The following is a 19,934-nucleotide window of genomic DNA, read 5'->3' as shown; positions in this document are numbered from 1 at the left end:
TCAGTCTTCATTTGGCTCAGGCACCGAAGTCAGAGTCACGAGTCAGAGTGTGTGTGTTTTGCATTTATTTTTATTTATTTAAGTAAACTTTTGTTAACAGTTCGTATGTTATTCATAGTTTTAAGTTAAAAAGGGTTTTGTATTTATTTATATTTATAATCTACTTTAAACAGTTTATATATTGGCAATAAAAAAAGCCTTTCTTAGTCAAGCATCGTTTTGTGCACTTTTTTGAAAAAAGTATCGGTTCAGGCACCGTTTAGGAACCGGTATCGTTTTAAAAGTATCGGTTAGGAACCGGTATCGGATAAAAACCAAACGATACCCATCCCTAATGTCAGCTGGGATTGGCTCCAGCTGACCCTTACAGGATAAATGGTATAGAAAATAGATGGATGAATGGAGTGATGGACACTGCTTTAGATGAACCTTCATTAAAACAGTTGAATTAGCTATACCTTGCCAAACTATAATATTAAAATGCATAATAAAATGCGACAATGATCCAGTAATACAAGACGGCAATGTATCACTGAGAAGTGCCATTCTGCTATGAAATTAGTTTTTATCCAAACCATCAAAACCCTTTGTATTATAGTTGTGGTGTATTGTCGAGAGGCACTGCTCTGGTTTTATGCAAAATTCAGTCAGGAGAAGAATTACTCTGAAGGAGGCTTTCTGGGGTTGGAAAAAAACATGATGCCATGGACTGAGCTCAAGATACTTAATGGAACGTTTTTGGGGTTTGGAAAGTTTTGATGGTATGTAGAAGTTTGTGGTAAATATGGGATCCAGTGTCTGTGGAGCAGGACTTGCATTGCAGACCAAAAGTCAGGATATTTCTCAGTTTGCTGCATCGCTTTTGACTATTGTTGTGGTTTTTATGTCTTAAGTCATCCATACTTATAGGAGTGAGATTTCAAGTTAATCTTTATGGACTGGTTATTAATAATTCTTTCATTCTGGTCTTTCTATACCAATAGGGATTCATAATTTTTTGCATTTGTTTGGAATCCTGACTCAGCAGCTGAACACTCTCGTTTTGTGCCTCTCTGCCAGAAACAGCCATTTGCTGGAGGCATTAGGTTTTCTTGCAGTCTGTTTGTTTGTCCGTCCATGTGTTTGTCTATCTAATTCTTGCTAACACAATATCTCAAGAACACCTTGATGCAATATCTTCAAATTTTGTACAAACATTCAGTTGGAATCGAGGACGAGCTGATCTGATATTCGATCATGGTCGCATGGCCTCGAAAAACATGTTTTTGCTCTTTTGAACATATTATCTCAAATCTGCCTTCAAGGAATTTCTTCAATTTGACCACTTGTCTCTTAGTAATTTGGGTTACACTTGGATCACTTGAATTAGATGTTAGTGGTCAAAGGTCAAGGCCACGGTGACCAAATGTGAATGTGAAAAATACCATTATATTATATTAACTCTTTCTGTGACATTTTGGCCAGGGAAGACAGGCGGTTTGAAAGAGGAGTGAAATGCGTCATTTACATCAAACTGGAGAAACCACCGTTGAGAAGAGGAGGTTTAAGACATAACCTATCAGCCACATATATGTTTAGACTGAAATGGTAAATGGTCTGTATTTATATAGTATCTGGTCTTGATGACCACTCAAGGCGCTTTACAGCATATTTTAATATAGGGGTCAATTCGGGGTTCGGCATCTTGCCAGCCCCTCAGCATGCAAATGGGAGAGTGGGATGGAACCACCGATCTTCTGCTGAGACGACGACCGCTCTGTGCAAGATCGCCATTACAGCGATACCAGTATTTCCGACGGCCCATGAACGCATCGTCCCTCCCTCCAGTGTGGGCTCATTGAACGCGTCTGTCAGAGCTGAGCCGAGGTCTGTGCTGCTCGCACACTTCACACAGGATGTAGCGGCTGCACGCTCACGCCAGAGGAAGAAGAGAAACAGAAGAAAGAGAAGAAGAAGAAAGAGAAGAGGGATAGAAACACTGCGAGGGAGCAGACAGCGGGGAGTCAGAGATGAGCGCTGCAGCAGAGGAGGAGAAGAAGAAGAAGACGACAGCAGGAGTCCGGATGAGGCAGCTCATCGCCGGCAGGTCCTGACGGCTGCTCCAGCTGACCTGAGACACCCAGCTCTCACGCAAACGCACACGCACACACACACACACGGACAACCAAGCACAGCCGGAACATCCCCAGCCTCGACAGCGACAATGGCCGGCCTGGGCGACTGCTCTGTGAAGGTGGCGCTGAGGTAAGTCTCCCTCCTTCCAGACCCGAGCAGAGCACGTTGTTCTCCGAGCCTCCCGGCGAGCAATGAAACGCATCCCTCACACCTACAAAGTGCCACAGAGCAGACCCCCCCACCTGCACCCCCCCATGTCCCTGCACAGGAGAGGATCCCACCTTGTTCTGTGAGACATGGGCGGTGTGGATGGGGTCAGAGCATGCGTCTGTGTGCCACGCTTTCTCCACATGCCATACAAGTTCTGCACAGATGCATGGTGTGGTCTGCATATGAAGCAGTCAGTGTGTGTGTGTGTGTGTGTGTGTAGTGGTGGTGGTGGTGGTGGTGGGGGGGGGGGGGGGGGGTCAGTGACAAGGACAGCTGCAGCCAGGTGCAAGGTGGGGGAATGGGCGTTTCTCTCCAAACCCATTCATCTGATCTGTTGTTGTTGTTCTCACAGGCCTCTCTCTACCTGCACGAGTCCCTTCTAGAATCTGTTATTCTTTATTTATTTTTTTAATCCTGCCTCTGCATAGGAATCGTGCACAAAGAGATGATGTCCTCAACGGCTCTGTCCTCGTCTGCCTTTGTTGGAAATGCTTCCTAAACCTCTGGCAGCTCAGCAGCAGCTTTATATATTTTTGGATTCGTGTGAGGGGATGTGAGTGGTCTGCATCAATTGTGTGAGCCAAGTCTGAAAGCTGATTTTAAAGGGAGCGTGCCAATGGGAGTGCATGTGCTGGCACTTGCTGGGTGGCAGCCTATGAAAGTGGAGGGCATGGCCCAGAGTGGGACCGGGGGGCTGCGTCTGTAATCATGCTCCTTTTTACAGGCGTGTAATGGAGCCGAGGCGGTGGTCTCACAGACCCCACCGTTGTTTTAATGCAGGCACCTCCCAGACTCTGCCCCATCAGCTAATTAATCCCTATTGGCCGCACTGTGTCCTTAATGACGTTACAACTCCTCTCTTATTGTGCTAGATGTAAAGCAGCTGCAACAAAAGTGAAATTCTTCACCCCCGATGCCTTCCAGGTCCTACAGACTCCTCTTTGGGATCCATTCATCTGAGCTGGATGGGGGGGGGTTGTGAGTGGGGGTCGGCCCTACCTTGCAAAACGATGACCCCAGGGGAGGCTTGAGAGGAGACTTGTCACTCAGACGCTGAGAGGATCCCTTTTGTGCCGGTTCAACTGTAACAGGAAGTGGGGCAGGAGGTGTTGCGAGAAAAAAGCAAAAAGAGAGAGAGAGACAGAGAAATAGAGCGCTGGGGGCCGCTGCTCAACCCAAGTTATTGATTCGAGTCGGGAGAATAAGTGGTCGACAGATATCCTCGCACACAACCCATGTATCTCTGTGTTTTCACCTTCTCAACTCACATCCGAAGACCAGTTTTATCAGCATGAACTTCACAGTGTTTGACTTTGTCTAATTACACACTGTGGCTGTGTCTCATCATGCGTGTGTATTTACATGCCCTGTGATTGCCACCAAATGTGTCCGTGTGTTTGACAGGAAGTGGGAAGAACACAAATAAACACACGGAGAAGGATAACTTCCTGCTGCGCACTGGCGGTTTTCCCCATGACCACTTTCCCCCCCCCCCCCCAGTGAAAGTCAGACACTGATAAGAGAGGGTGGTGTTTAATTGCTCTCATGTTGTGTTGCCCCTGGGCAGCTGCATATAGCGCACGTCTAGGAGTAGATTGTGTGCATGTGGGAACATGCATTTAGAGGGCAATGAGGTTGTCATGAAGGTCAACCCAAACACACACACACACACACACACACACACACACACACACACACACACACACACACACACACACACACACACACACACACACACACACACACACACACACACACACACACACACACACAAACACACACAAACAGTCGCCAGCATCCATTTCCTGAATGTCTGCATTGCTTTCCCCCAACACGACCATATAACCAGTTACATGACCTACAATCCTGTATCCAGGCCTGACTGCCCGAGGAATGGATTGGACACACACACACATACACACACACACACACACACACACACACACACACACACACACACACACACACACACACACTCAATAGTTCTGCATTGCAGTGAAGTCAAACCAGACGTATGTAATGTGTGTCTCCCTGCGAAGCGGTCATATATAAATATCAGTTGTGTCTCTATACAGCCACAGTCATTGATCAGATTAGCTTAGTCTGGTGCAAACAGGCTACAAGGATGAGTAGACCCCTGCATTCCACCCTTTAAAACCCGACACACACAATTATACTCTCAAGCCTCTTTCCACTGGTCAAAAAGCACTCATTTCTTCTTCTTCTCTTTTACCTAACTTGCCTCGGGTTTGGTCTGGACGCTGACGCTGCACTTTTTCTGTTCAACATTTTGACAGGCATTGAACTTGCTGGTGTTTACCAGGAAATAGCTGAATGTTTGTGAACTTACTGTCTTGTTATATCTTAGTAACAACAAGCAACCGCATTTTCTTTTCTTCCCATAGTGCTAAATGCAACACTGGCAAGCCAGCGAGGTGAGAGAGCTTCTCAGTTTCTTGTGTGTTCTGAAAAACACAGAAAGGCAAACTCCAGTTAAGCGTGTTTACCCATGTTGAAAAACCTGTGTGTATCCAGCTTGTTTGGTGTCAGAAATGTAGGTTCACCCTCCTCCTCCTCCTCCTCTCGTTGATCTACTGTTGAGTGCTGCGTCTGCCAGAGATTGATGGCTTTACGTCAGGCCTGGCTCTGTGATACGATAAATGTCAATAATTCACCTTTTGTGTGCATGCTGGTACTTTGGGTGCAACTCGACATGAGAGTTATGAGCATTGTGTGTTTCCCATTTGCATATTGATCTCTGTCTCCCTGCTCTCCAAAGCTCTGCCACGTTCTCATTTCAGCCCATATGCAGCGAATGACTTGTCATGCACCAAAGTGCTAAGTCAGCCTCCAGTGCTGAGTATAAATAGAGACAAAGACAAATCTGTTTAGTGCCGATGTGCCCTTTGACCTTGTGATCACAGGGGCTCCCCATCGCTGTGTAATTTGAGTTGTGTTGCCAGAACTATGACCTGAGGAATCACCAGTGAGGCCATTATATAAATATTTTTTTCCCGTCCTGGCGTGTATCATGGATTTGTGGTTCCAGATAATGAGGTTGAATGGGGGGAAAAAGCACAAAATAGTCAGTGTTCTTTCAGAACCGCAGGTGGATGACCGGAGCCTTTTTCTGAAGGTTATGACGCAGGGCGTTTTTTGCCTTTAAGAGTCAGCTGAGAGAGAAAAGAGAAGGGTTTTTATCTTTTGAGTCCTGTGCTGATGAACTGATCAAACAATCTAAATCAGAGTTTTGCAGTTACACAAACATTTTCTAAGAAAAATATAGAAATGTGCTGTAAATTCCACCCCATGACCAAAACACTGGCTTCAAACCCACACGGGAGCAAGTGGAGTCCAGCAGCGGAAGGGGCCTCTCACAGCTGATACACAAAGGCTTTAAATGGGAGTTTAAAAAAAAAAAAGGTGGTGTTTTGTTGTTGGACGTATGTCCTGTGTAGGCTACCAGTCTCGCCTGTTTCCTGTGTGTGTTAATAGTTTGCCACGCAGGCTCTGTCTGGGTTACACGCCTCCCCAGGGGGTTGCCTTTAACAAGGCAGGACTTTGGGAGGAAACTGTGTCTGTCTGTTTGCATATTGCGACTCTAGCCTACAGTGTGTACAGTCCTATGTACTGGTCACAGGGCAGTGCTGGATTGTAATCTCCTCATGAGACCTTACACTTAGTCTCCACATTCATCTGCTCTTTGCTCTGGCTTGTTGAAGGGTTTACTGTCACCGCTCTGTCAAAGCGAAACCAGTTCTTCTCATCGCAGATTTGGTGTCAACAGAAGGAAGACGAACAGGAAACGTGACAATCCACACGCCCAAGTGAGCCATGCAGAGCTGTGCATCACTTCCTCCTCACGCTAGCCTGTTGATTATATGCTTTTTTGTTTGTTTGTTATTGTTTTGTTTGCCCTTTGAACCTATGAGACTGCCTGTCTAGCGTTGCTCAGCACTCTCTGTATGGGCTCCTGCTGCTGCTGCCGAGGAGGCCGCGGACAGGGGACATGCAAGTTAATGGTAAAAACATGGAGGAATATTGATATTCAAAAAAAGCATGAATCAGAACATTTCAACACAGCAACAAGAGCATTAAGTGCTTTGTTCCTGGCAGGTTCTTTGTTGCATAATCAGACTCTGTCGGCTCATGAGCTTTCCCAGCAGATTGCAGCTGCCCGAGGAGGTTTAATAATAATAATAAAGGTCGTGTGAGGTTGCCAAGATGCACTTCTTAATTACTGGTTTCCAAACGATGATGATGACTCTTCTGAGGGACTCATCATTGGACAGATAAGCAATAGAGCTATTTGATAGTGCTTCTAAGACGGTTAAGGTTTTATTTATTTATTGTCATTTTCTGCATTTTAATTAATAGATCATAAATATTCAGGACATGATATGCAGACGTTTTAAACTTCATTGTGAAGCCAGAGTGTTGATGAACTTTTCCCTCTGAAGCGCATCAGCACTCCTGAATGGTGTGCTGCCGTTGCAGAATAACTTCCTGTCAAGTTGCCGCAAGACTATCCACATTTCCTGTTCACTTCCTTTTTAGTCATCTGCCGATGAGCCCGTTGACACGACTCAGCTCAAACTGAATACTCTGCAAAAGTGGGAAACTGAAACTGGGGCTTCATTAATCTGCCAATGTGTGCTAAACTACAGATTGTATAAAGACAAACCCTTCAGTCAGCAATAAAAACAACAGCACCCTGCTCTCCACCACTAACAGATGGAAACTACTCATCGATCCAGAGTGTGCTATCTGTATTCTGAGATCATGAGACATCATCTCCAACGCCTGCTGCCTCTTTTCCTTTTCTTTTCTTTTGCTCAAGCTCATCTGCATTGAGCAAAATAAAGAGTAAAAACCGTGACCAAAATGCTGGAATGTCACCAGCTCCCCCTCCGCCCCCTGTTCGCCAAGTCATGTATGTGTGCAAGTGCCTACACACACACACACACACACACACACACACACACACACACACACACACACACACACACACACACACACACACACACACACACACACACACACACTGATCTGTATTTATTTTAATACATCCATGTGAATTCAGTCGGGAATGAAAGGCGCCTCAGTCTGAACATTTCCATATTACTGTTATCAGACTTCATCATATATCAGCTGCAGTGGCCTTCTAAACCCTCCCAACTGTTCTCATGTCTGCAGGACAGACACAAGACAACCCTCACTACATATAAATAAAGTCATTTATGTCCACAGATATTTAGCATTAGATATATTTATGTTCTATCACTCTGTGGTCTACCTGTTTTCATAAACACTATAACAAATTGTGTGTGTTGACTCTGTTGTGGTCACATAGAAATCACAAGGGGTGTGTGTGTGTGTGTGTGTGTGTGCGTGTGATTGGGTGTGTGTCTGTGTGAGTGTGTGTGTGTGTGTGGGGGGGGGGTTGGTAATCAGAGGCCCTTTAAACAGTGCACCTCTTGGGTGAGGGTAGACAGAGGACACAGTGTGATTGAATCTGGTGTCACTACAAGTCTTTGTGCTCTGTGCTGAGCTTGCAAACACACCCACACAGATAAAGACACACTGAGCAAAGGGAGTGAAACGCTAAATGGGATGAAGTTCAGAAGACATTTTCTGTAGAGTTCAGTTGAGAGGAAGGGGCAAAAGAAAGAGAGGGGGTTTGTGGAGTGGTGTGCTGGCGTCCTCTTGGTTTAATAAACTGCTCCGACTCTATTGAAAAGACTGATGCTTCCTGTGATTCAACGTAACAAATACAAAGTCAAATCAGAGAGGAAAAGAGACAGAGGAGGTGGTGGGTTGAGGACGGGCAGCAAGTGTCTCGTCTGTCGTCAAAGGGGCTACTGTAGCGTGCAAATATGAGCTCTTAGCCAAACACGCAGTCAGTGCGTGCACATGGTTGCATCCATGCGCACGCACATGCTCAGGTGTGTGTGTGTGTGTGTGTGTGTGTGTGTGTGTGTGTGTGTGTGTGTGTGTGTGTGTGTGTGTGTGTGTGTGTGTGTGTGTGTGTGAGCGTTGTTTGAATGAATAATTTGGGCACAGCTGCACGTGCTTGCCATATTCCCGGCAAGGGAAGAAGAGGCAGAAAGTTAGAGGTGCCTATTAAGTTGTTGTCTCGACTGTAAAGAGTTTATTTACTTCTCATAATTTCTGTTCTGAAATAAAATTATCTTCTGCTTTTTTAATCACTAAACTAGAAATATAACCTGTCCTGCCTGTTTCAGGAAGAGCAGCGTGAAGTTCAAGTACTGAGCTTCCTCCTGCTCTTTTTAATTACCCTGTGTGTGTGTGTGCATGTGTGTGTGTGTAAAACCAGCTGGCCAATAATCACCTCCAGTGTTAAGTAGCTTAGCTACTGCTGGATTGTGTCTGAGTTTGTTTTGTGTTGTTGTCTCTGAAAGAATAGAGTCGACAGCAGACGAGGCTTTAAAACTGCTGAAGTCGGCACCAAATAAAACTGATTTTAATTCATCTACTTCACAATTTCCTGTACAATTTCAGTTGCTAATACTTTAATACCAAACACCTGCAAAACTAATGACCTCATCAGTATTGCCGGTAAACTAATATATTGGGCTTTAATTGTAATTTCTTCTTTTCATAATTTGACAATAATAATATCACCAACGTCTTTGCCCTCTGTCAGCCTGGTAATGTCCTGTGTTGTTATTTCTAACTTGTCAAACTGACAGCCTTATGGCTTCTAGATGAACAGAAATGTTAATATGAGCATCCATGCTGCTGTTGCAACAGGGGCATTCTCACAACTTCACCACCTGACTACAGCGTATGTCGTGCACACGATCACACACATTGTGACCACGTGTTCCATTTCAGGCAGGAATAGTGTTAACTCACATCAACCATGCATTACCAAGTCTTTTATCAGCACTATGTAAGAACTGGCCCCTGGAAATACTAGTGAGTGAAACCAAGGCTACAACACTACATCTTTAGAATGTGAATCTTGAGAAAATGACTGAGTTTCCAAGTGTTACTACTTAAATCAACCTTGTAGGAAATGATCACTAAACACATTTTGCTATCGTTCATTATCTTGTGTCGATCACCATTTTCTTCATTATACTAATAATCTTCCATTCATGTTACAACCCATTTCTGCTACATCACCTAACATCCCACACATGTGTATTGACATAAAAAGATAAACACACGTGTGTGCATGTACCTGTCATCCCCTGGCTGAGTTCACACACTTACAGATAGGCAGACATGATGTCTGGCTACATTAGCACTCATGCTAAATGCTGTCTGACAGGGAGGGAGGCTGGGCTGGTGGTAGTGCTAGCCAGCCCCCCTAGGGAGGCAGACAGACGAGCACAGTAATGACAGCAGTCTACAGCTCAGCAGTGAATATTGTGCACTGTGCGGGAGAGGAAGAGGTGAACACAGCCATTTATTTTAGCCGGTGTGTGTGTGTGTGTGTGTTCGATTTTTGGCTTTTATATTTCCGAAAATAAAACCTTCTGATTCCCAGTACTCTTTTTATGGTTATGTGAGGCTGTTGTTGGTTCCCTTTTAAAGTTTTCTGAAAAATCAGTGGCAAGAAAGTCAGTAACTTTAAAAAAGAACACATGTGGTCTATCACATGCCAACCAGCCTCATATTGTCATGTCACTGGCCCACAGGTCATATATCACGTGTGCTTTTCTTGTTAGGGTGCTAAACTCTGGGTAGTTCAAAGCTAAACATGAACACAACCACATGCTTGGGCTCTTTGTAGCGGACGAGCTGATTGTTTGACCTTGCTACTTTAATGAACTCCACTCTGAGTTTCCCCGAGATGCCGCCGTGACTTAGTGACACCAAATCAATTTGTGACATCCTGGGCAGCTATTCAAATGTGTCCCGGACACTATCCAGATGATAGGTATTCACACGGCAGCCTGTTCTAAAAGAAGTACTTTGGCTAAAAGCATCGAGTGTCCATCAAAACAACAAGTAATATGTAAATGCTTAGTGCTCGTCCTCGTGGACTGTTGAAATAAATTGGAATCTAGCAAAAATTGGCCGACACCTCTTTGACCTTGACCAGGCGGTCTGTCCTGAAAATGTAGGAAAGGAAGCTAATTTGATTCTTTTATGTGCCTCCACCTCCCCCCACGGAGCAGCAGACAGAGCAGACGTGGGGCAGGGGGGGAGACGGGGAGGGGAGATGAGAAGAGGAGGGGGTGGATGATGAGGAAGGAGGGTGGGGATTGACCCAGAATCGGCTCCAATGATGCGGACTGATGTGCAACAATGAGAGATGCTCACGTTGGGATGAGTGAGCGTTGGTTGTCTTTGACAGTGTGAGAAGTTAAACTGTCTCACTGAGTGACACAGTTTACTGATCAATACTCAAGAAATGCCACTGGTTATTGGAATAAGTGTGTAGTTCCTCTTTTAGTATTATTTACAAATATAATAGCATCACATCTGTAAATTGCTGACCTTGTACATCAAGATCTTTGAGCATGAGGAGTGTTTTGTCTGTGGTACAGGCCTGAGGGCAGAGCAAAGAGATGCATTCTATGATGGCGTCTTTAACAACTAATTTTTCATGTGGAGCCGCCTCGGCTTTCAATGCAGCTCTGTCCCATTTTAACTCATCGAATCAGCATAAAATGAGATTAAAGTCTCCCAAAGGTTTCACCTAGTGTTTTGTCTCTGATGCACTGGTTTTTCTGTCATGGGACACTGGTATCTGTTAACTACCAGGACAATAGACAAAGCAATGAGGACACAGTTTTTAGACATGTCTTAAACTCAGGATGTAAGTCGTGTCTGTTGTTTGAAAATAAGTTCCTGATGGACAAGGTGAGAGATTACAGCCCAGTGACTTCATCTCTTCTACAGACGACCCAGCTCCATCCAGACAAGTAGGGCGACTTCTGCCCTTGAAGTCCGACTCAGTTAAGAAATCGCTCGTGTTAACATCGATGAACCAGTTTTGCTCATTCGGGCCCCAGCGTGCAACACTGCATCTCAACACAAACCAGTCAAACCAATGAGCACAGTGTGTGTGAGCCCTGCTCTCCCTTGCAGTTACCGATAGGCAGCAGCGCCCCCGGCTGCAGGGTCGCCACACTGTGAGGTTCATTTGATGGGTAGGGTTAATATGATGGCTACCAACGGTGGCTTGTTTGAATTGTATATTTGGGTGTGGTGCCATTTAAACAATAGAAAATGACATAAAAAATGCTTGCCAACAGAAATCAGAGAGTATGATCTGTAAAATGTTTTTTTGTTGGCTCCGAGGTTCAATCAATTTCAGAGATTGTGCCTTTACAAGAAAAAACATGCCATTCCCTTGGAAGCACTAAATTGGTGCAGCAAACCACCTCTCCCATCTCCTGCCAGGGTGACATGCTCCCTGTAAGACCGCTGTTTGGTTTCTGGTTTGCAGCCGTAGACCCAACTCTCATCACCAGTGATGACCATCAACATAAGTTTGATGCAGAGTTTGATGTTTGCTCTCTGCTCAAGTTTGAGTACCTCAGTGAAACTGCAAAGGCACTCCGCAAAATAGTCTACAGGTTTGGGTAGTTGATGAAAACCTACTGCTTTCATCAGTTTTCATGACTGTAGGTTAAAACAATAGAAGAGTTGCCACTGACATTTACTGTCATTAAAGATGAATTCCTTAATTTAGTTATTATGATCAGTAATATACAGTATCACAAATTACTTAAATTATCATCTTATCGGAGTCCAATATTACAGTTTCAAATTCCTACTATTTTCCTTATAATAGTTACAAGGAATTCTCACATTTGAAATCACGGAATCTACAAATATTGTAGGTTGGCAGTTTTATGTGATGAATAAGAATATTGAATTCATACTTGAAATCATAGTTTAGTTTACTTTAAACTGACTGGCTTTACAATTTTTTTTCTAGCCAACACATTCAACTAATGGAAAAATATGTTAGCATTAATGTTGACTTGATTTATATATAATTGTCTGGAGATGGTATATGATCTAACGCTCCAGAATGGCTGCTGAATGGATGTGAAATTATCAACTATATTGAGTTTATCAATGAAAAGCCGTGACTCCTCACACAGTAGCAGGATAATCTTCTGCTCAAAGCGGCTTGCGATTATTTTGACTTTGATAAAACAATAGATTCATCTACTAATTGTTTGAGCTTTAGCATACAAATGCAAATGAGGATGATCCGCTCACTGCACTCTGGGAGAACCAGCATGTGTCTCTCAGTGTGACAGACCAGACGTCCAATAGGAGCGGCAGAAGGCCTCTGCTCCGAGTCGGACTGCCACCACCTGGGCAAGCCAGCTGTCCACGCACGGGCCTCTTCTCGCCACTGCCCCAATTCCTCACACATGCTTATGAATGTTTTCTTAAAATGCCTCCTCCTCGCTTTTTATCTACATATTCAACACTGTCGTATCTCCTAGACTTTTACTCTATGCTTAACTGCTTCAGTTGCTCCAATTGGACAATATTAGAGCCTTCTCCTCCAGTGCCCCAACCTGAGCCGCTCATCTTCATCGGCCAGCTGCTTTAGTTTAATCTAGTGTTTTATTCTGTCGCCTTAAGTCCCCACAGCCAAGGTTAAAGCAGCTGTATGTGATGTCTTACCCCTCATTCACTCCTATTTGAGGCCAGATTATTTTAATTAATAGATAACATGAAGCTGGAACTAGGTACAGTCAGGTGCCCATTGCCAATCCCTGCCTTTGGAGAGCTTTCACCAGAATATGACCTTTTGACTCTTTGAGTGCTGTGATGTGGATCACATGTGGAGGAGTGGAGAGCGACGCGTGAGACAGATTTGGTGGAGATCGCCCTGTGCCTGTTGTTGCAATCCGTCATGCACAGATAATTAACTGATTACTGTAAGAGCATATGCATGATGGGGAAGGTGTCTTAGGTTGGATTGTGATGGATGGGGCGATGACGGATGGAGAGTCAGAGAGACAAGAAGATCAATCAGAGGGAGAGCGAGACAGTTGGCGGTTTTATGTGCGGTATCGGTCCAGACAGCTATCCAGGAAATCAATGGGAGCACTGATTAAATGGGCGGCAGGACAGAAAAGACTACTGTACTGCTCAATAATCAAAAATGGTGGCTTTCAATTGCACCATGCTCGTGTGTCATGGAGGAGGTTGGGATTACAGTAACCTTTTGACGGACATGTTTTAAAGCTTTAAGATAATTTCTCTCTCATCATACAACTACTGTAAACTGACTGATCCAAATATGAATGATGTTTCAAATTTTTTGAAATATATACTTCATAAATTGAAGTGGGCTTGTCAGTGCTTGTTGTGGTCCACCAGTTTGGTCTAAACTCAAATATCCATCCATCCTTGAGCCAATCCCAGTTGACATTGTGCAAGACATGGGATTCATCCTTGTTATGAGATTTGAAATATCTCAACAGCTATTGGATATAGTCTGATTAAGCTTGGATCAAAGAGGATGAAGTCCTATTTGTTTGAACTGTTCAATGGATTGCCATGAATTGAATTTGGTCTTTCCGCCCAGCTCCTAACACTCTTTTTATTAAATAGCGTGTCTTCCAGTTATGACCTTAGCAGTCAGCGTTCCGTCACCCCTCCATCCTCTCTGCTGTACCTCGGGGCCTCTTTCATTTCATCCCAGAGTAACTGATACGCCCAGGAGTCATTACCCAAAATAGGCCTGAGTTCCATTCAGTTCAATTTCCTGAGTTCTCAGGGCTTTTTGTGTCAAGCATGCGACAATCTACGTAACCTGCCATATTATCTCCCCTCTCTTGTTCTTCTTTTCTTTTTCCTTTTTTCCCCTTGCTCCCTCTGCCTTTCTGTTTGCTTGACTCTTGAACAAGCAAATAACTGGTTCAAAGAGCAATAATCAGCTCCATCTCAGCAGCTATTCAGAAGTTTTGCATCAGTCTGACAAAGGCTGCTATCACATGTTTTCCCAATGGTATAACGCATTTGAAAACAAATGAACCATAACTGTTGATGCTGATCTGACTGAACTAGATGGAGACCTTTAAAGTGTACATTTACCCTTAAGTTTTGGCTGAAGTGTCTCTCTTTGAAAAAAAATAAAAACAGCCTTTCAGAATGCAATACTGGGAGGCGGGGCTAAGGCATGCCTGAATGGTTGAAGATGTGGTGGTTTAGGAGTTTAGTTTCAGCACAGATTTGAAAAACTTTTCAGATTTCTACTCATGATTGGTCTCTGGCGGTGGGGGGGCTGACAACCTTTGATAAGAGGGTGTTAACTTTTTCATATATACAGTATATAAATGTCTCGACGTAGAGAGGACCCACACAATTGACTCTGGCTCTACAAGGTCCATGACAGTTTGAAACACTATGGTGTTATGAGCCATATTCGACCTATAAATGTAGATTTAAAAAACATTCTATTAATAAATGTGATGATACTGTAGATTTTTTCTGAGACAAAATGCAGGAAAATGGCTTTTATTTCTTTTATTTCACACACACACACACATATGTTTAGTTCAGTTGGACTTTTTTGTCAATGTGTGCCCAAAATAATTTCACGGACACGATCCAATCATCATACTGCTCTGAATGTCTCCCTACCCATGAGGACACAGTGAGGACAAACACATATTCTAATACCTGGAAATGCTGGATATAACAGTTGGTTGTGAGTCACACACACACGGCACATAGCTATGTCAGTTGGGTTAATCCTAATCTTTACTCCGACAATGACGAAGCACTAATCAGAGTTTTGGTACAAGCAAAGGGAACCGAACCAGATGGAGACACTGTGCTCCTGTTTATGTAATCTCTGTCGGGCTGACTGCACTAAGTTAATCTCTGTCTGAAAGGGAAAGGCAGCAGCTCTGCTCAGTGAATAACGCTACACGACTGGGATTGAATTAAGCGACTCTCAGGTGTGGCTTGTGTTCGGTGTTTATCAGGTTGTAAACATGATACTCATCACACTCAGTTTGTATTTATTTGTATTATTAATTTAATTTATCATAAAAATTATGATAATCATGGACCTGCTGTGATTGAGTCACTCCACTGTTTTTTCATGGTCTTTTGTCTGTCTGTGCTAGAGAACAAGGGTTGATGATCCAAGAAAGATAAAAATGCTGTAAATGTTTGAGCATAATGTTATGGAAAAGGGCTGTTCGGGTTTACGAGAAGTCGAAGCTGTGGTGTGTGTTTGTGCAGACAACACCCTGGGAGTCGATCATGTGAATGCATCCCGGAGCAGTTGGGAGAAGCAGCTGGAAACCACGGACATGCACTGACAGGCTTGGAATTACAGGGCAACACCTATTAGCTCGGTTAATGTTCTTTAGAAAACTCATTGTAGATGACTTTAATACCTTTTTAATGAGGGAACAGCACATTTCCTCAGCTTCTTTTTTGGAAATATACAGTCGCTATTTCTTGTGGCGATTATTGTTTTCAATCAACAGGACTTTTTTACAGTAGTAATGGCTGCAGCTGCATGGGTCTCTGTCCTCCTCTTGGCATTCAAGGTTTACATCATTGTCCGATTGATGTTCTTTTTACATGACTTTTGAAAGAAGTTTTTCAAAGATCAACATCTCTGCTCTCAGTTTCTTTTTTAGACTTTAGTGGTGTCTTTGTGGAGGAAGATCTGGCTATTGGTCTTGCTTTTCCTCAGTTCATCCTCCTTTTTCATCCATCTCTCTGATGGACCTGTCTTTCTCTCTCTGCAGCAGCTGCAGGTTTGCACAGTCTTGGCCAGCTCCTGGTGCTTCTGGTCTTTTACTGTGCGGAGAGCCAGCTTTTCAATGTGTGCCCCAGTGTGAGCGCGCTTTTTCTTGGTTGCTCCTCCTTGTGTTTCAGCTCCTGTCAGAGCTGAACATAGTCATGTAGTGTCTTGTGTAGGAGTCTGCTCCTGCTGCATGCCGCTCGACAGGGCTTCACACCTGGCCCTCCACTTTTCCTCTCTGCTCTCTTTCAGCGAGAGCAGAGCCAGTAAGTCGACATGCACATTGGAATGAGCGCAGCTTTTCTCCTATATTTTGCTGAGGAGCTCGTCTTTGTTTTTTTATCTCCTCCTTCCATTGGTTCTGTCCATCTTCTGGGAGGTGGACTTGCTCCTTGAGAACCCATTCTCCTGCTTCAGAGACTTAATCTCACTGATAACATTGAACAGGGCTTTTTTTAGGCCCTTGACCGTCTCCTGAAGTAGGGTGGTCAGACCATATGACACGCACTGAGAAGTGCCAAACAGCTTTTGTTTCTACATTTCAGCAGAGGAAGTTGGCAACAGAGAGAGAAGTCGGATTTCTTGGCAGAAAAAAAGGGAGAAAAGTCATTCTTGAAAGAACAGTCATTCATCTTGACGCAGTTTGTCGATGCAGAGCCGGTTGTTTTCAATTCGCAAATGAGGGTTGATTTAATCAGAAATGCTTCCAATCCATTCAGCAACTGGGATGCAAATTGACTTAGATATTTTGCTGCAAGTAGTTCAGGTTCTATATACAGGTTCTTTATAATTATGTGTTCAAATTCACACATTAGTCAGTATTCCAAAATACTTCTGGGTGTACATCATGGAGGGCCTTTTTCTTCAGAACTACAATATCTATGTGTATGTAGCCTGAGAAGCATTTCACATAAAATGATTCTCCATCTTCACTGAAGTATAACGTATGAATCCAATAAGCAAAACGGCAGAGTATGTATTCAGCATGAAATGATAAGAAACATTTGAAGGTGATCCAAATGCAAATCCTCTTTTGGAGAAGTAGCCGGACACACAAACCGCTCTCCAATAATAGAAGTGGGATAAAAGCATTTGGCTGACAGCCATTCATCCATTAATGATGAATGTAAAGCACATAGCTTTTTCTTGCCTTCCATCCTTCCTGTCTCATTTGTTTTGCACTAATGATGAGTTGTTGATGGACGCTGCAGGTTTAGTGATGAGGAGACTGGCCACTGAATGAGCCCCTCATTTAAACCAACACTCACAACAAAGGAAATGAGGTGTGTGAGAGAGGCAGCGAGTAGGAAAGAGGATGTGATCACAGGTTTTACATTCATCTGTCTGCTGAGTGGTTACTGATGAGTGGGACAATATCTTTGCAACACGCCTAAGCAGTGCCAATGAATGCCAAGCATAGACTGTGTGTAAAGATGGATGACGCCTATCAGCTTCTCCCCGTTGTAGAAAAATGAAGAAAAATGTCCTAGATGATTTGGCCTCACTTTCACGTCGTCCATATTTATCTACAGTCTACGTCATCGGTACACATGAAGATCAGTATGATCATTTATCATCATCACATTTTAAGTTGGCCTTTTCATCAAATGCTAATGTAAAAAACTAAAAGTGCAGCTTCAATGCTGAAAAACCATGTTGATACTGCCATCTTCGCTGCATCTGATTGGAGTCTTTAATATGCAGACTCACTTGATGGTATTCATCTGCCTCACACATACATATGTATGTGACCTTCAGGACAATGCACCTACGTCAGTGTCCGTCAGTCGGACGAGATGTTTTCCAGACATCAAATTCAATTTAAAACAATTCAAATAGGGTATTTTCACCATAATTGTAACAAATTTAATTTGTTGTCACAATTGAAAAGAAAATATAACCAATGTCATCAGACTTTACATTTTCTTTGTCCCCATGTGACCCTTCACAGTTTATAAACAGGATCAGTTGCAGTAGCTCAATTTACAGCACCACAGGAAACACTGTGGCATGTGAATAGTAGATTATAATTTTTTTTGCCAATCAATATGCTTTGTATGCTTCAACAACCTCCAGGGATAATAAGTGTCTCTGGCACCTTTATTCTGGGGGTCGGGGGATGGAAACCTTGGGCACCTCTGCTAAAAACACAAAATCAATCCAAATCCTCTGCCTCCTGTGTAAACATGGTTTCCTATTGCATCTTCCATCCTTCAGCACTGATCAGTGTCCTCACAGCTCTGTTAGTCACCTGTAGAGCTTTTATTTTCTATCTGTCAGCGCAACCTCTCCTGGACGGCTGGCTGGCTGTTGACTTGTTATTGGTTGTGCTGTGTGATGACAGGAGGGTTTGACTGTGTGTTTGCATTTAAAACAGTTGTTAATGAACACACACACACACACACCCGCTCACACTAACATATATAAATTGTGTATTTCCATTATGAAGGCAAAATTTGATTGATGGACCCAAAGACAGACAGCCAGGTGAAGGGGAAGTGTGGCAGCGAGGAAAAGTCCACATTGGCGATTAGACTCTATAGTGTTATCAGTAGAAAAGGGAAATGGAACAGGCCCCTCCACTGCTTCTGTCACAAGCTTTTGTCCTGATGGTGAGTTTTAACTGGCAGCGAACTGGGGGAGGGCCGCTGCAAACAGGCAGTGGTGTGAGGACGAGGACAGGAGCACAAAAGAGCAGCATGAGGATGTTTTCCTGCACAGTACCGGTGAAGCTAAACAGATAAATAACATGGAAAGTGGGAGATCGCCCTTGTTTGCGATGGGAGTAGATATTGTCGGCTGATAAACGGACAGAGTTAAAGGAAACATGGAGGAGGAGGCCGGCTTATCCACTGGCCCAGGGCCAGAGGAGACACAACAGAGCTCTGAGACACTCGCAGCTCAGGAGAATATGATTAACTCTGTCTCTTCGTGCGTGTGTATGTGTGTGTTTGTGTGTGTGTGTGTGTGTGTGTGTGAGCGTAAGCTGTGTCTCTACTCAAGTGTTTACATTAAGGAATTGAGCTCTTTGGCTCTCACCAGCCTTGTCTTTGAAGGTTGATTGAGCATGAACACACACACACACACACACACACACACACACACACACACACACACACACACACACACACACACGAAGACACAGATTCATACACACACAAAATCACACACACACAGATTCATGCACACACACACACACACATTGGCAGTGATCACAGTGGCCTGATTTTATTTGCGAGTAACAGACTTGGCATTTGGTCCAGGCTATTTCCCGGGCTGTGATTGGACAGCGGGTCAACAGTTTAGTTTCAGGTGAAGATTACTGTATAATGACGGCTGTTAGCATTTGTAATTTTCCATCTGCATACCATGACAGGGAAACCGTTCTACTCTTGTAAATACAAACATATGCTGATACACATGCAGTCACTGAACATTAGGAATCTCTGAGCAGCGTGTGCAGTTCCCAAGGAAACCGGACCCTCCTGAAAGTGTGCCAGCTGAGGGAAAACACTGGAAACTAAGAGCTCAGTGTGTGTGTGTGTGTGTGTGTGTGTGTGTGTGTGTGTGTGTGTGTGTGAGAGTGTGTGTGTGTGTGTGCTTGTGTGTGTGTGTGTGTGTGTGTGTGTTTATTGGAAAGAGAGAAGAACGCAATACTTTTTACAGTAAAAGGAAGAGCTGTTACACACAAGGACAGCTCTCTCATGACTTGTTTCTTTATTAAGTTTTATGACATTCTCTTGCAACGATGCAAGATATTTCTCTTGAAGATATAATAATGTTTCCACCAGTGATCAAACCCCAAAATCCTATTTTATTCAAGGCAATGATGTTTCGTTTAGGTGGCCTTTTAATCGCATCACAGCTGCTTTACACAAAGCTTCGT

The 19,934-nt window shown here is 43.7% G+C and overlaps 1 protein-coding gene across 1 annotated transcript in view; it reads left to right on the top strand.

The window, feature by feature from the left end:
* Window positions 1-2,159: 2,159 nt before the first annotated feature.
* Window positions 2,160-19,934, top strand: part of kif21b (kinesin family member 21B) — a 56,552-nt gene continuing 38,777 nt past the window's right edge. Inside the window, exon 1 of the mRNA XM_061070601.1 lies at window positions 2,160-2,244. Within this exon, the coding sequence (XP_060926584.1) occupies window positions 2,204-2,244 (41 nt within the window). The 5' untranslated portion in view covers window positions 2,160-2,203. The remainder of the gene's footprint in view (window positions 2,245-19,934) is intronic.

Source organism: Limanda limanda, chromosome 4 (assembly GCF_963576545.1).
Source record: "Limanda limanda chromosome 4, fLimLim1.1, whole genome shotgun sequence".
NCBI classification, from domain to species: Eukaryota; Metazoa; Chordata; class Actinopteri; order Pleuronectiformes; family Pleuronectidae; genus Limanda; species Limanda limanda.
Note: the sequence above shows the minus strand (reverse complement) of the source record. Positions and strands in the feature narration are given on the sequence as shown.